Source organism: Bubalus bubalis, chromosome 18 (assembly GCF_019923935.1).
Source record: "Bubalus bubalis isolate 160015118507 breed Murrah chromosome 18, NDDB_SH_1, whole genome shotgun sequence".
Classification (NCBI taxonomy): Eukaryota; Metazoa; Chordata; class Mammalia; order Artiodactyla; family Bovidae; genus Bubalus; species Bubalus bubalis.
The window spans coordinates 25,285,746-25,301,986 of record NC_059174.1 but is presented as its reverse complement, the minus strand read 5'-3'; the positions used below and the strand labels follow the sequence as shown (position 1 = coordinate 25,301,986).

General features: G+C 51.6%; 1 protein-coding gene across 4 annotated transcripts in view; it reads right to left on the bottom strand.

Moving 5' to 3' along the window:
* Positions 1-1,970: 1,970 nt before the first annotated feature.
* Positions 1,971-16,241, bottom strand: part of ADGRG3 (adhesion G protein-coupled receptor G3) — a 28,623-nt gene continuing 14,352 nt past the window's right edge. The window contains exons 4-12 of one of the 4 annotated variants that reach the window (XM_006059040.4): positions 15,321-15,467; positions 14,378-14,512; positions 13,813-13,852; positions 13,540-13,631; positions 13,271-13,383; positions 10,404-10,684; positions 10,102-10,195; positions 8,504-8,778; positions 1,971-6,057 (exon numbers count right to left, since the gene is read on the bottom strand). In XM_006059040.4, coding sequence (XP_006059102.2) covers positions 5,945-6,057; positions 8,504-8,778; positions 10,102-10,195; positions 10,404-10,684; positions 13,271-13,383; positions 13,540-13,631; positions 13,813-13,852; positions 14,378-14,512; positions 15,321-15,467 — 1,290 coding nt within the window. In that variant the 3' untranslated portion in view covers positions 1,971-5,944. Of the gene's footprint in view, positions 6,058-8,503; positions 8,779-10,101; positions 10,196-10,403; positions 10,685-13,270; positions 13,632-13,812; positions 13,853-14,377; positions 14,513-15,320; positions 15,468-16,241 lie in introns of those variants that run through there. The other 3 variants (XM_044931927.2, XM_044931928.2, XM_044931929.2) reach the window with 3 other exon arrangements.

Sequence of the window (16,241 nt, the reverse complement as noted above, 5' to 3'; positions counted from 1 at the left end):
CTCTGTACCCATTCCCAGCCCACATAGGCATCATTCTGACGCTCCCCAACTCCCCACCAAATGAGCATTCTTTTTCATGCTGTCAGCATTTTTAATTGGCGTTAATGATATTGTATTAATATTTTTATGTTTCTTAGATATTTGCTAAGAACTGTGTTTTTAAGATCCACCCACTGGACTTCCTTGGTGGTCCAGTGGCTAAGAGTCTGGGCTCCCAAAACAGGGGGCCTGGTCAGGGAACTAGATCCTGCATGCTGCAACTAAGACCTGGCATAGACAAACGAATAAAGAAAATAAATAAATATTAAACAAACAAACAAACAAAAGCTGCACCAGACTTTATTAAAAAAAAAAAGATCCACCCACATTAATTTCCTCTTTACTCTCTTAGCCATGGACACCCCAATTTGCCATCAACTCCCATTATTCACAGATAATGCCACACATGTCATTGGTGGAGACCCTTCTAGACCTGCAAGTGTATCTTTGGGCTAAAGAACCAGGAGCAGGACAGCTGGCTCAGCAGCAACACTGCACTTTTTTTCAGGTGGTGAAACCTGCACTCTCTCCACCTCCCACAATTCCTGAGGGAGCCTGGCACCCTTGCCCCCGCCAGCAGTTGATATTCATTCCCTTCCTGATGTTTGCCAGTTTCGTAGGGGTACAACAAGGTCTTACTGTCATTTGAGTATGTGCCTCTCTGATTACTAAAGGTTTTAAATCTGTCTTCATGTGCTAATGTGTTAGCTTCAAGGGTTTCTTCTTCTGAAACTGTCTTTTAAAAACTCAACCCATTTTTCTTTATTGCAGAATTATCTTGTTTGGATTTGCAGGACTTCCAGGTGTTAATCCCTGGTTCCAGATGCTGCAAATGCCTCCCTCCTTTCTGTCACAGGTCCACCAACCTTGCCTGTAGTGACCTTCATTAAACACAAAACTTTAATTTTGATGTATTTGAGTCTATCAGGTTTTGGTCTGACGTTTTGCACTTACGAATTTTTGTTTAAGAAATCCTTTCTTGCACTTAAAGTCACAAAAATATGTTCCCCTCTGCGATGACCTAGTCAGGTGGGATGGAGAATGGGAGGGAGGCTCAAGAGAGAGGGGATATATGTATACAGCTGATTCACATTGTTGTACAGCAGAAACTAACACAACATTGTGGAGCAATTATACTCCAATAAAAAATATTTTCCTATGTTAATTTTGTAATTCTGCTATGCCACTTAGACCTTTACTCTGCTGGAAGTCCATCTCTGTATGAAGAGTTAAGTAGGGATTTTGTTTTATTTTTCCCCTTACAAAGAGTTAATTTTCCAACACCATCATTAGATCATTTGTCCCTTCCTCGTGATGTCACTCTCATTATACAGTAAGTCCCCAGGTGTACATGTGTCTGCCACGGAGGCCTCTGTTCTATTCCACTGGTCTTCATGTCTATCCCTGCACAGACTCCAAGTTGAATTTACCACTATGGCCTTGTACACTCTTTATATCTGCAGGTCAGTTCTTCCTTCTATGCCCTCTTTCATTAAGGATGACTTAGCTATTTGAGGCCTATATGCCTTAATATAAATTTTATTTTATCTAGTTTAAATTTTTTTTATTTATTTACTTACTTTTGGTTGTGCTGGGTCTTCACTGCTGTGCATGGACTTTTTCTAGTTGCAGTCCGTGGGCTTCTCATTGCGGTGGCTTCTCCTGTTTCAGAGCACGCGCTCTAGGGTGCACGGGCTCAGGAGTTGTGGCCCACAGGCTTTGTTGCCGCGCAGCATGTAGACCAGGGGGCAAATGATCTTCCTGGACCAGGAATCGAACCCACACCCCCTGCATTGCCAGACAAATTCTTAACCACTGTACCACCAAGGAGACCCTTTTATATAAATTTTATAATAAGTTTCAGAAAACTTAAAAAATCACTTAGAATCTTTATTGGAATTACATTGTATTTGTAGATCAATTTGCAAAGAATTTTTATCTTTTGATATTAAATTACTTCTCTGAAAGCATGAAGCAAGTAGGTCTTCTTATTTCCTACCTATTTGTTACATTGTAATGAAAAAGTATTAGGAAAGAAGAAGCTGGGACAGAACAGAGAGAACCTGGCAGGGAACCACGATGAGGGGACACCCTTCCTGCAGCACACAGATGACCACTGCCGCCTATGGCCTGATAAGGTGTCAGCCAAAGCCGAGTTCCGGCTTAGTCACAGCCACACTGCCTTGGGTGGGCAGCCGGTATCTCATGTAATCATCAGCTTTGTCGGGCAGCTGCCGTTATCCCTGCATTGCAGATTCAGTAGGTGAGGAACTGGTCCAAGGCAAAGAACCGGAACCAAGCAGGCTGACCTCTGAGTTCGTGCTTTTGACCATCAGGCTGTCCACCTCCTAGGTTGTCCTTTGGATGCATCAGTGACAGGAGAACTTCGTCTGTCTAGGTGGACCTTGGGGTGTTTTTTTGCCATAGCCCTTCCTGGCCTTAGCATGTGCTCAACTTGGTGCTTGGAGCCACTTTTGCAGTGACTTCAAGCAGTGAGGGACCCCAGCCCCTCTGCCGCTGCCTGGCCCTGGGGTGGAGAGCCAAGCAGCAAACAGGACATCTCTGCTGTTAGCTACGCACCCCTTCGGCTTTCCCCAACTGCACCTGGAAACCCCGCCCATCCAGGGCTTGTGGTTCTATCAGTCCCTTATCCCACTGAGCATGTCTTAAGTGAGAAAGTAAGGAAAAAGCAAGAAAAAAACCACTGTCCAGGATTTCCCTTGAGACTCGGAGGACAGGGACAAGGTAATAACTCTAAACCCCCGGAGCCGCCAGCTCAAGTGTTGGCTCAGCTTTCAGGGTGGTCTTGGGCGGGATTGCTGGGCCTCTCCAGGCTCAATTTCCTCCTCCCCACCCAGGGCTGGTTCACTTGGCAGAGCTGTGCAAGGTATCTAGAAGAGAGCCTTTTTTTAAAAAAAATGTATTTATTTTCAATTGAAGGATAATTGCTTTACAATATTGGATTGGTTTCTGCCAAACATCAACATGAATCAGCCATAGGTATACATATGTCCCCTCCCTCTTGATAAAAGGGAGCTTTGAACTTCATATCCTCCTAGTTAACAAAACAGGTTGCGGAAGCTCACAATTTGCTTTCAGTTCAGCTCAGTTCAGTTGCTCAGTCGTGTCCGACTCTTTGTGACCCCATGAATTGCAGCACACCAGGCCTCCCTGTCCATCACCAACTCCCGGAGTTCACTCAAACTCACGTCCATCGAGTTGGTGATGCCATCCAACCATCTCATCCTCTGTTGTCCCCTTCTCCTCCTGCCCCCAATCCCTCCCAGCATCAGAGGCTTTTCCAATGAGTCTTTTCTTTAGGCCAAGGGGTTTCTCATGGAGCAAACAAACTCCTGCTGACAATGTCGGGCACTTCACTTTGACCACCTCACTTAAGACTCAATGGGCTTCCCAAGTGGCTCAGTGGTAAAGAATTCACCTGCCAAAGTAGGAGACCCAGGTTCGATCCCTGGGTTGGGAAGATCCCCTGGAGTAGGAAATGGCAACCCACTTCGGTATTCTTGCCTGGAAAATCCCATGGACCAAGAAGCCTGGAGGGCTGTAGTCCATGGGGTCACAAAGAGGTGGACATGACTGAGCAACTGAGCATGCACACAAAAGACTCAACAAGCCCCATCTTAGGTAGGGTGAATCTGAGGTTCAGAGAGCTGTGGTGACAGGCTCAGGGTCACCCAGCCCCTAAACAGCAGAGCTAGGATTTGAAGCCAGGCCTGTCAGACACTGAAGCAGCCATTCTTCCTGAGGACAGGTTACTAGCTCTGAGACTTTGGGGTAAGGTTGCTGAGAATTTCAGTGTGAGAAATGGATGTCTGTGAAGATAAGCCCTGAAACCCACCAAGTTTGTCCCCAAAAACTGATAACGTGGCTCAACTGTTGCAGTGTCCACACTCTAAAGATTTGCCTTCTAGGAACACAGTGATTTGCACAAAGCCAGGGTCCTGGGCTTCCTTTCTTTCATCTATTTGCTGAGTGGGAGGAGGGAGAAGGGGAATCTAAGTCCAGGGCATTTGTGGGGAGGAGGCAGACTGGCAGCCAGGGGTTGTGGTGAGGCTCTAATAATAATAACTTCTCACCTGTGGAAGGTGCTAGACTTTCTGCAAAGCACACTGGGGAGGGTGGGGGTTGAAGAGTGAGGCTGAACAGTAAGTTGGGTGAGGTGCAGTGTAGGGCAGAAGAGAGGGGTGGACGCCAGTGCCCTGCCCTCCTGGTCGGGCTGGCCCAGGGGACCAGCGTGTCTCTGCATTTGTCTGTCTCTCCTTTTGTTTTCTTTCTTTGGATCAGTTTATCTGTTCATCTTTCTATCGGTTTATCTTTCTGTCTCTGTCTATCTCTCCATCTCTCTATCTCTGTGTCTATCTCTACTGTCTCTGCCTCTTTTTTGTTTCCTACTGAGGAAACCAGTGGTTTCAAAACCAAGCCCAGCCACTGGAAGTGACAAACCCAGCTGGGTCTGGCCTGAGGCACTCCCCTGGCACTATGGGAGCTTGGATGCCAGAAGAAATGTCCAACCTCTCTCTGTTCACAACCCCCCTCCCCCCCGCACTGGCTCCTCAGCCCTCAGGTGTGCTGAGCCCTGAACCTTATGCCCTCCACCCCCACCAAGACAGCAGGCCAGAGGTCAGTCCACCTGAGACCAGCTGGGACCTGGGACCCTTTGCTGCAATGTTTGCAACCTGGGCAGACCTCTTCTCCAGCAACAAAATGCAGAGAAGATATATGGGACTAGAAATAACTGTGTGTATGTGCAGTTGGGCCAATTCTGGACAAAAGAAACAAAACAAAACAAAAAACTAAAAAAGTCCCTAATGCCACTTCTGAAGAGCCAGGAATAAAAACAGGGTGTTGGGGAAAAAAAGCTGGGTACTATGCATGCCCCCTGTACTCAGCACCACCAGAAGGATGTGCAAACCACCTAAGCTAGGCTTCCAGCCGAACTCCTGGACACACCCCTACCCTCACCCCATGAAAGGAATCGGCTTCACCACCCCTGCCCTCAGGGAGTGAGCAAGCAAGGCAACCTATTGTTAGTTCTCACTTTCCCCTTCTGCAGCAGGGACCCCAATAAAGCCTTGCCTGAATTTCTCGTCTGGCCTCCCGTCAATGTCTGTTCATTGAGAAAGGCCAAGACCCTGGTCGGTATCAGGGCCACCCATGAGGCAGTCAGAGGTGGAACTGGGGACTGCTTGAGGTAGCCCACCTATTGAGTAAGTGGCATTCCTTGATATTCAGGGTCCCCAGCACCTGAGGGGCTCCCAGCGCTCCTGAGCGGCAGGGGGACCTCTGTGAGGATGGGCCCTGAAGAGAGTGGCTGAGACCAGGTGAGACCAGAGAAGGAGCAACCCCCCACCCCCTCAAAACAAACCTCCAGTTCACAAGAGCCCCCCACGCCTGAGCGGGCGGTGGCCCTGAGTGTCCCCTCAGGTACAGGCGGCCCAAGGGCGGAGCTGTGGGAGGGCAGTGATGAGGGGAAGGGAGGAAGGGGAGCGGCTGGGGACTCCTTCCCGAGGCGGCCAAGGACTGACCTCCTTATTGAAACTCAGGCTTTCTGAGACTAGAAGGCCGTTTTGCTCTGAGGATGGGGGGTGGGCATGGGGGCAGGGTGAGGGTGTCACTGTGCCGGCAGGGGTCTCAGAATCACAGGGACTTGAGACTCCTGCCATCCTGGATCTGTGAACTCTCAGACCCGTAGGTGTATCTGGATAAGACCTTTGAGACAACATGGCCCAACGTATTTCCCATGCCCTGGCTCCCCAGTCACATTGTGTGGAGAAAGGCGCTGAGGCCCAGGAGGCAGGGACCCCCTCCCCCCGCTCCCAGGTCACACGGTCAATTAGAGCTGAGTCCAGAGCGCAGGGCGGGCCCGGCCTGGCCACATGGCCTTCCTCTATTCATGAGACACGGTCTGGGCATGGTCAACCCGAGCAGTGCCAGAAGATGAGGTCACGGTGCTCTGGCTTGGGCAGTAGAGGACAATGAACCAGCAGAAGATGAAGACACCTGTCAGGGAGGAGAAAGCCTCAGTGAGCCTGGGGCAGGGCCGGGGCTGGCGGCTGCCCAGAGGCGAAACTGCTCCACTGTGAAAGTTCAAGAATGTACAGAAACATCAGCCCCTGAGGTGAAATCTATTCCTGAAAAAGGACCTAATCAATACCTTGGGAATGAAAGCCAGTCCTTGAAATAAAATCTGTATACGTATCTATCAGATATAACAAAGGCCGAAATGAAGAGATTTTCAACCATACGAAACAACGACCACTGCCCTTCTTATAAACAGTTATTCCAGGATGCGCTTCATCAAGAGGGAAGGTGTGAGGTATGAAAACTGTAGTAAGTACAGACATTGAGGGAGAAGTAAAAATCTTTTTGGGTCTTTAAAAGAAATTTAGAACTAAAACCCTATACAACAGCAGAAGTATTGAGGGGACTTCCCTGGTGGTCCAGTGGTAAAGAATCTGCTTTCCAATGCAGGGACACAGGTTTCTTGGTCAGGGAACTACGATCCCACATGCCACTGGGCAACAAAGCCTGTGTGCCACAACTAAAAATCTTCACACACCACAACAAAGAGATTGTGTGCGGCAATGAAGACCCAGCACAGGCAACAATGAAAAAAAGTAAACTTGTTAAAAAATATATTGAAAAGACTTCAAGGGCAGTTAAAGTGGGCTGAGGGCTCTGTTTGTGAGAAAGAGAGAAATACTGAGTCAGTAGAAAAACCTCAGTGTGGTGAAGTGTTCAGGTTTAGCTATAATGGGTAACCTCAGAAAGAATGACAATCCACAGTTTCAAGATGTGCCCCCAAACCTTAACCCCTGAGAGTTCTCGGATGTGGACTCATGAATCTTCATCTAGGGCCAGTCTCTGATGGCCTAATAATAGTGACTCTGTTGTTAACATAGTTCCCACATATTGAAGGCTTACTGTGTCCCACACACACATTATCTCAGGTATTCATCATGAGATCTGGTGAGGAAAGTACTGGGATTATCCCAACTGTACAGATGACAAGGATCTGAGGAGCTGAATGAGTTGTTGAGGTGGTGAGGGGAGGCAGGATTTGAACCTAGGTCTGCCTCTCCTCGGGTTTCCCAGGTGGCTCAGTGGTAAAGAATTCTCCTGTCAATGCAGGAGATGTAGGTTTGATCCCTGGGTCAGGAAGATCCCCTGGAGGGTAATGGCAACCCACTCCAGTATTCTTGCCTGAGAAATCCCACGGGCAGAGGAGCTTGGCGAGTTACCGTCCACAGGGTCAGGAAAGAGTTGGACATGACTTAGCAACTAAACAACAAGAACTGCTTGTACCCATGCTGCCAACCATGTTGCCATGCAGTCTCGTGAGGCATTGGGAGCCAGCCCTGCTCCTGTGGGTTTGCACCCACTGGATCTAGACCCCCAGCGTCCCTAGTGACTGCTCTGGACAGGATGAGACTGTGAGTCAAAGCCACACTTGCTGTTCCTCTCCGAGCTGTTTTCCCTCACAGTCGGGCTGTGATATACTTCTTTAAGTTTTGTGTATGAAACAGAAGTATGAGGAGGAAAGGGGACAGGTGCAGGCAGGGAAACCCTGCCCCACATGTACCCTGAGTGCCTGCCCCTTGGCTGGATATGGGAGGAAAAATTCTGCGGGGGCAGGGAGCAGGCTTATCTACCATTTCTTCCACTAATCATTTCCTTCCTGCCTCCACAGACTCTGTTCATATCACATAGCCATCACATCACAGGATCTTGCTCTCCTGGCCACAGATGACTGGACAAGAGATGGATGTCTGATGGCCCAGTCAGATCCTTGACTCTCCTAAGAACATAGAAAAGACTGAACCAGACCACGGTCAGCAGACTGGGAAGATGATATAGGGATGAGGTGGTCATCTTGGGCAGCCAGTTGGAGACCATGGGTAAGAATGGGCCAGTGGAGGGAAAAAGTTACCACAAAGAGAAGGTGAGAGACTTCTTGTGACTCTGGAGAAAAAGATGGAGCAAGTATCTGCTTTGGTTTTGGTGGCTTTTCTTGACCCTGCTATCAGCTCCCATGAAGTCAGCCAGTCTTTCTACCCTGGGGTCCTTGGGGGAGCCTTGGATATTTAAAATCAGTACCCTTGAGTACCACTGGGCCTCCCTGGTGACTCAGTGGTAAAGAATCCACCTGCCAATGCAGGAAGTGTGGGTTTGATCCCTGGGTCAGGAAGATCCCCTGGAGAAGGAACTAGCAACCCACTCCAGTATTCTTGCCTGGAAAATCCCACGGCAGAGGAACCTGGTGGGTGACAATCCATGGGGTCACAAAAGAATCAGACTCAACTTAGCGACTAAACAACAACAACCCTTGATTTGAGCTAGCCTGAGTAGAATCCTGTTTCTTGCTAGCTACACCCTCCCCCAAAGCCCCCCAACACCCTCTGGTGCAGGAAGGCAGCCCGTCTCCTCCCTAGCCCAGGAGCCTCACCTTGCAGAGAGGTGAACAGTGCAAAGACATAGGCCGTGAATTGGCCCAGGGACGTGAGGAGGGCCAGTCCCCATGGCAGGCCCACCAGGCACGAGAGGCCCAGCAGGGTGAGGACCCCCTTCCAGTGCTGCCCCTTCTCCTTGCCCGCTGTGGCACTCGACAGAGTGAAGACCTTCCAGGACACCAGGCTCAGGATCACTGCGCTGAAGAGGAAAATGATGAGGCAATAGCCGTACACGGTGACGTAGAGGGCAGTTTTCTCACGGAACCAGCACCTGGAGGAGATGGATGGCCGTTGGGACCAGAGGAAGTCCCCTGAAAGCAAGCCCCGGGCAGTCTCCCCAGCCTGTTCTTCTCTGACTAAGAAGATGCACCGCCCACATATCCATCCATCCTTCCCCTGCTCTCCCAGGGTAGGGGATATCATGAGGCTCCAGGTTGCTATCCCTTTAGACCAGTGGGTACAAAAGGCCAATTTGGTCCCAAAGGCATGTTTTGTTCACCCCACCTTATATTGGGGAAAAAAAAACTGAATTAAGGGACACCTTTTTAAAAGTGAAAGGTTTGGCATATACATCCAGATTCCACTTGGCTTATGGGATCTTGGGCTTTGCTGGAGCCTCAGATGGTAAAGAATCGGCCTGCAATGCAGGAGACCTGGGTTCGATTCTAGTTCCTCCTCCAGGGATTGAACCCAGGCACTGGCAGTGAAAGCACCAAGTCCTAACCACTGGACCACCAGGGAATTCCCTAAATATGCCAATTTCTGCTTCTCTTATGAAACCATACAGCTGGCAGCTCTGTGGACACCCTCCTGAGGGACAGTAATCAGCTGCCAATTAAGCTGCTGTATGATTGCCAGTCTGCAGCCGTGCCCACCCAGGCCGCTGCATGCATTTATGTTACCCGTCTGGCCCCTGGGACTCTGCATTCGAGGCCCTGGGCACAGCACCAAGGCCCTGCCAACTCTTCTTAGCACAGAGTCACGGGTCTCAGGCGGGAGCCCTGGGAGAGGCTCAAATTGGCTCCACTGTTCCCTGTACTGCAGGGGTGAGAGGCCCTAAAGCAGGTGTGGATCAACCCCCATTGTACAGACGAGGAGACGCAGGCTCTGAGAGGGGACGAACTTGCCCACGTTCACACAGCAACTCAGAGGCAGAGTCTGCATAGAACCAGAGCTGCTGCAAGCACTGGAGAGTTGTGCCCTGCACAAGGGCACCTGGTGGGGGGTCAGGTGGAGGCTGAAATCCAGCTCACCCTGCACTCACCAGGCTGGGCACCTGGCATGGCATGTCAGAGGGATAAAGGGGGTACCTTTTAAAAATTTCCCAAAGGTGCTATAGAGACTGGTGGTGCCGCAGGCTGGAGCAGGGCGTCCTGCCTCCTGGTCCAGTCCTCTCCCCTTCTCAGCCCCTTCTCCTTGTCCTTCTTCTCTCTGGGCCTCAGTTTACCCCTCCAGGCCATGAGCTAGCTGGATCTGAGGATCTGGCCTTGATTTACTCTCTTGTCAGGATTCTCCCCTCTTCCCACCTCCTTCTGGCCCTAATTTGTGCCCCCAGGGCCCTGAGGTCACCCCGACTCCCATAGCCACCACTCACAGCTCCAGTGTGATGACGTTCTTCTCATCACGGATGGAGTAGGGGCCGTAGCTGTTGGCGAACCCAGTACCGATGACTATTAGGGCAGGCAGGACTGGGGGCGAGGAGGGAAGGACGTATAGTGTTGCTGAGGCTCCCTTGGCACGTCCTCCTTCACATCCCCCTCCCACTGTCGATCCCTTGAGCTCTAAGCCAATCAGAGTGGGAGCTGCCCCTGCCCATGGCCCTCCCCAAGGCTGGTCCCCTTCTGGCCTCATCCAGACAGAGCCAGCCATCCCTCTTCCTGGCCAGGAGACACCTACCCCAGCCCACAAGGCTCAGCTTCAGGAAGTAGTGGCTGAAGTAGGTGTTAAAGACCTTGATGACAAGCAGGTAGAGGTGGAAGGCTTCCAGGCCCATCCAGGTGAAGGCACAGAGCAGGAAGTAGTGGAAGACGGCCCCCCGGGCCCCGCAGGCAGTGTTGGACCCCTTCAGGCGTTGCCCCACATTGAGGAAGAAGGCCAGATTCAGGAGAAACAAGCTGACGCTCAGGGCCACATGGATCTTGGGGGCGTCTTCAGACTTGAACCTCTGCCAGGAGAACCTAGGGCAAGAAGGGCCAGTGAAGAAGGGCATCCAGACCTCCCCATCTGACCACCTCTGTTCCACCTCTCTGCCAGTGTGAGCACCCTCTGGTTCAAGTCCAGGGGCTCTCTCATGACCTGCAGGACCTTGTGGGTTCTGGATCTTTCTGGCTTCATTACTTGACTCCATGTTTGAGCCAAACTGCACAACTTGAAACTCTGAATGCCTTTTGCTTCTCCACAGCTCCCAGACTTTGCCCATGCTCTTCCCTCTGCTCTCAGCTTCCCTGCTCCACCTTCAAAACCCTCCTTGGATGTTTCCTCCTGTGAAGGCTGTCTCTAAAGGCCACTTATCCCAGGCTTAGGTGGAAGTTTCCCAGAAGTGAGTGTGGTGTAACTCTCCTGCCCCTTATTTCCATCTCTCTCCATGCTGTGACCTTGGGCCTAGCACAATAAGCAGGAGGAGGCCCTGCATTGGTTGAGTGACTGGATGGATGGCGCATGGATGCCTGAGGCCTAGAAATTGTAAGGAGGTGAGGCTCAGAGATGGACAGGGACTCAGAGTCACAGAGCAGGACAGGGGCTCCAGGCTCTCAGCCCAGGGCTCCACGCCTGCTCTGTGGAGCTCACTGCAATTTCCTAGCCAATCAGTTCCTGCAGGACTCTCACTGGAGGGATGGGCCCTTAGGGCTGCCTGGAGGGGGCATGAGGGATAACGTCCACCACACCTGAAATGCCAGGCCCCACACTTGGGAGATAATGACAATTCCTCCTGGCACTCCAAGCGCTTCTCTCAGGGTCCAGCAGGGCAACCAGCTGGCAAGTCACACTCAGCTTGTTGGGGATGAAGGCAGCGTCCTGGGCCAGGGCTTGGGGATGGGGGCAGGGGTGGCACCACTTACACTCATTGTTTGGTCTGAGACTGGGGGGGTTGGAGCTGGTGGGGGCCGCAGCCCCCCGGAAAAACAGCACCAGCATGCAGAGGAGGGCAATGCGACTGGGAGTCAGGAGACCAAGGGTTGCTCCAAGCCAGTCATGGGTCAGAAGGCTGGGCATGGGGCTGCTCCCCTGGGTTCCTTCAGCAGAAGTTCCTGTGGGTCCCTCAGCCATGGCCAGGGCCCGGGAGAGCCTGGGACTGGCTGTAGCAGCTTCTGCTGTCCCTGTTCCTCCTTCTTCCAGGAACAGCCCTGGGTTTCTCCAAGGAGTACACTTCCCCACTCTCAGCCATGAACCTCAAACCCAAGAGCAGGCACGTGATCTGGCCTGACCAATCAGTGTCATCCATCCTTTCACCACAGTGGGCCTGTTAAGTCACGGGCACATGGTCTAAGTTACACCAGTGAGACTCAACTCTGTGGTACAGGGACAAAACTGAATACACACGCACACACACACATACACACACACACAGGGCATGCACAGGCTCAACCTCTTTGGGGTGTGACCTCTGCAGGGCTGCACTCAGAAGGGCTCTGTGCTTGTTTTAATCCTTTGTTGTCACCATCTTGAAATTCTTAATGATTTTTGAACAAGGGGCTACATGTTTTCATTTTGGACTGGGCCCTGCAAATGATTTAGCCAGTCCTGTCAGTATGTGTAAACATGCTCACACACACACACACACACACATACACACACACACACAATTGAATGCATGTGGAAAATGGTGAAAACTGAATGAGCTCTGTATTCTCGTTAGCTGCTGTGTGTGTGTGTGTGTTAGTTGCTCATTCACATCCGACTCTTTGAGACCCCATGGATGGTAGCCCGCCTAGGCTTCTCTGTCCAAGGAGTTTTCCAGACAGGAATACTGGAGTGGGTTGCCATTTCCTTCTCCAAAGAGCAGTGCTGTACCAATATCAATTTCTTGGATTTATACTGTACTACAGTTTTAGATGGAGAAGGAAATGGCAACCCACTCCAGTATTCTTGCCTGGAAAACCCCATGGATGGAGAAGCTTGGTGGGCTACAGTCCATGGAGTTGCAAAGAGTCAGACACGACTTCACTTTCACTTTCACAGTTATAGAAAATGTCATCACTGAGGAAAGCTGGATGAAGGAACCCTGGGACTCTAGGTACTATTTTTGCGACTTCCTGTTAGTCTATAATTATTTCAAAATAAAGTTTTTTTTAGAGACTTCAATTCTGAGGCTTAGTTCAGAAGATTAGCTGTTTAGGCAGCTAAGAAGCTATGATGCTAGCCTGGGGCTCCCCAAGGCCCCTGAGTATGAAGAAGTTGCCTGACATGACTGACAAAGGAGAAAGCGAAGTGGTGAGAATCAGAGAGGACACGGAGTCCCAGGGACATCTTTTGAGCACCTGGATCCAGCATCACCTGAACTGAGATCACCTTGGGTTTTTCAATCCCGTGAACCATGTGTTATCTATTTTAAGTCAATTTGAGTTGAGTTTCTGCCACCTGTAACTGAAATAGCCAGACACTTTTCAGCCTCCAGTCCCATTTTATAGATGAGGAAGCTGAGGTTTGGAGAAAATATGAGTATAACACAGGATTAACACTACTCTGTTGGTTTCTACCCTGCCCTGCTGCTGTCCTTGAGGGCAGGAAGGAGATGGGGGGTGGAGCTGGGCAGGGTGACCCACCTCAGGACGACGTAGAGGACGATGGTGAAGGCCAGGAAGATCATGGAGGTTCCACAGCCAGCCTGGGAAATGTGTATGAGGGCCCTCACGGTGGTCTCATCCAAGATTGGCCTCTGTGGGTGATTCCCCCAAACGAGAATCCTATCAATTGGAGGCCAGGCCCGCACACCCCAAAGGCCTGGCCCTTGCCCACAGCCACCCTGTTCCCTGGCCCAGGAGCCTCGGCATTTCTGGAATTGCTGGGATGGTCGGGAAGGGGGCTCTATTACCAGCAGCAGGGCGAAGAAGGTCAGGTGGTCACAGTGGCAGATAGTCCTGCGGACTCCAACCTCTGTGGAGCAGCCCTTGGAAGACCAGTCTCCTGATGACCCAGGGGAGAAGGAGAGGGAGCATAGCAGAGGGGAGGGCAGGAAAAGGGAAGATAGAGGTCCGGAGAGGAAAGGAAGAGGGGACGGCTCAGCTGTTGGAGTCCTGTCCCCTAAGGACAGGACTTACCCTTACCCTCCCTTCATCTTACCCGGGGAAGGTCCTCCAGGCCCTACCTTTAGTCGAATCCCAGAATTCACAGCTGAGGTTCATGTTCTAAAACCAGAGAGTGGGAGTCAGGGGTGAGGCAGGGGTGACTGGGAGCAGGGAGAGGAGGGTGAGGGGAGCGGGGGGTGCTCCGTGTCTCAGCATGTGCCTGCATTAGGTGGAAGCAAGGCTCAGCCTGTGGTCACATAGGAACCACATTTGAAGCATTTGATGTATCCCAGGTCAGCGTGTGGGGTGTGGACTGGTGTGGGTGGGAGGGGCGTATATCTGGGGGCTCCTTTAGGGGCACATACATGTAAGCAGATGTGCAAAGCTGTGTGCGTGCATGTGGGTTTCCCAGGTCCACCGGGCCCCTCTGGGAGCACGTGAGTGGAGCATGTTGGGAGGACATGCGTGCATAGGCTGGACATGTATCCATAGGCACAATTGTGTGTCTGGTCCTAATGGCTTCTCCCAGGTGGATGTGGGAGGGTAGGAGGGTGCAGAGTCCCCTGCGTGTCTGTCTATATGCCTGGGGATGCCCACCTGCCCATGTGCCCCTCAGGAACTGCCAGGCCAGGGTGGGGGACTCACAGGGGGCTGGTACTGGTGGGAGAAGGTGATCTCCAAAGGCTCGGCCAGTTCGGTGACATTTATGTGACCCAGAGTCAAGCCCACCATGCGATTGTTCAACACTCTGCTGCCATCCTCCCGGCTGAGCAGGGAGCCCTGTGGAGGGATGCGTGGGAAGCCAGGCTATACAAGGGGCTCCCCCAACCCAACCCTGGTGGGGGCTCCTAGGACCCTCTAGGGCTTGTGCACCTTGCCTGGAGGGAAAGGTCTGGAGCCAGAGGTCCAGGGGATAAGGGGTCATGGGTGACCTTCTTCCTGCTGCTCCCTGGAATCTGCACCGGCTGTGCCAGGATGGGCCCTACACTCTAGGCCGAATGGCCACAATGCTGTGTATCTGATAGCTGTCCATTTCTGGTCCCCAGGCCTCCTCTGCCCTCTTAACTGGAGCACAGGGTTAGAAGGAAGATGAGACAAGAGATAGAGGACAGTGGATGCCTACAGTAGGGAGCCCCTGCCCACCAGCACTCAGGGATGCACAAGCCCCTGTGTGAGTGCAGACACACCTCTGGGGCATACCTGGTACACATTTGCAAGGGAATGCGCATGCTTGTTAGTGTGAACATGGTCACACCAGCACATACATGATTATGTATATAATCAGGAATAAGAAAAGAAATGCATGTTTGTACACGGACAAGGACGCACACAGGACATGAACTCACTTGGGATACAGATACAAGTCCAAGGACACTGGTGGGGGGCAGGTGGTGTCTAAATACCAAGTGGGAATAACCAGCGTGACCCTGCGGTCCAGACTCTAAGGACACGGGTCTAGATGACCTTGGCTGGAGATGTTCATCACTTCCTTCATCCCCACTGGGTCCCTCAGCAAAGATTCCAGAGGGGGCAAGCATGTCCCAGTGAACCCAGCATTGAATCTCAGCCACCCTGTGCCTCTCCTCACCTTGAAGACATTCCCTGGACCGATGTCCAGGACAATTATGCCCAACCGGACCATCGGCCCTTCGCTCTTCAGGGATCCGAAAAGGCTCTTGGGCAGCCGGACTCTGTCAGGGTGCTGGTGCTCATCCTTGGTCACCTGCTTCGGAATCTGCAACCACAGATCCAGCCACTTCTGTCTTTCCCCGAGAAGCCCAGTCAACAACACAGTTCCTGCCCCTCCCCCAGCTGGAAGGAGAACCTGAGGCATGCTGGGTGGTGGGACAGCACCAGGGTCCAAGGACAGCTCTGAGAGGTGGGACGCCTGGCAACACAGTCCAAGCTCTGCTCTGTTCAGGCTGTGAGCCCCTGCCCAAGTCATAGCCCTTGTGGAGCCTCAGTTTTCCCAATATGGAGAATGGAGCCAGCAAGGTGTCCACGTGGCCACCAGTCAGGCAGGCTGAAAGTGGATTATGAAGGGGAAACACCTGGACAAGTCAGTTTGCAGGTGTGAGGAAGGGTCAGGGGTAGTGCTTTTGGCCAGGGTCCTGACCCTGCTGTGCTGACATAGGGCTAGGGTGACAGTGTCTGGTTTCTGACTCAGGTATAAAGGAAAAGCAAAAGGCCATCAGGAAGGGAGACAGTGAGGACAAAGGGGAAGAATACAAGAATTCACATTGAATGTGATATCCATCCCCACCCAACAACACATTTGGTAACAGCTAAGAATGGTCAAAATATTAAAATAAATTTTCATGGGTAGTTGCCAAGCATGTTTCGTCCATTCTGTGACCTCACTGTTCCCCTGGGGCTGCAGCCTGGTCCCACCGGATCCTGCCTCAAAAGCACCCATGGGCATGGAAAGAGGGGGAGCTAAGTGTTGTAGTTGAGAGCCTCAACTTTCTGCTTCCTAACCCAGAACCTTGTCAAAAGGACATGTGGGTGA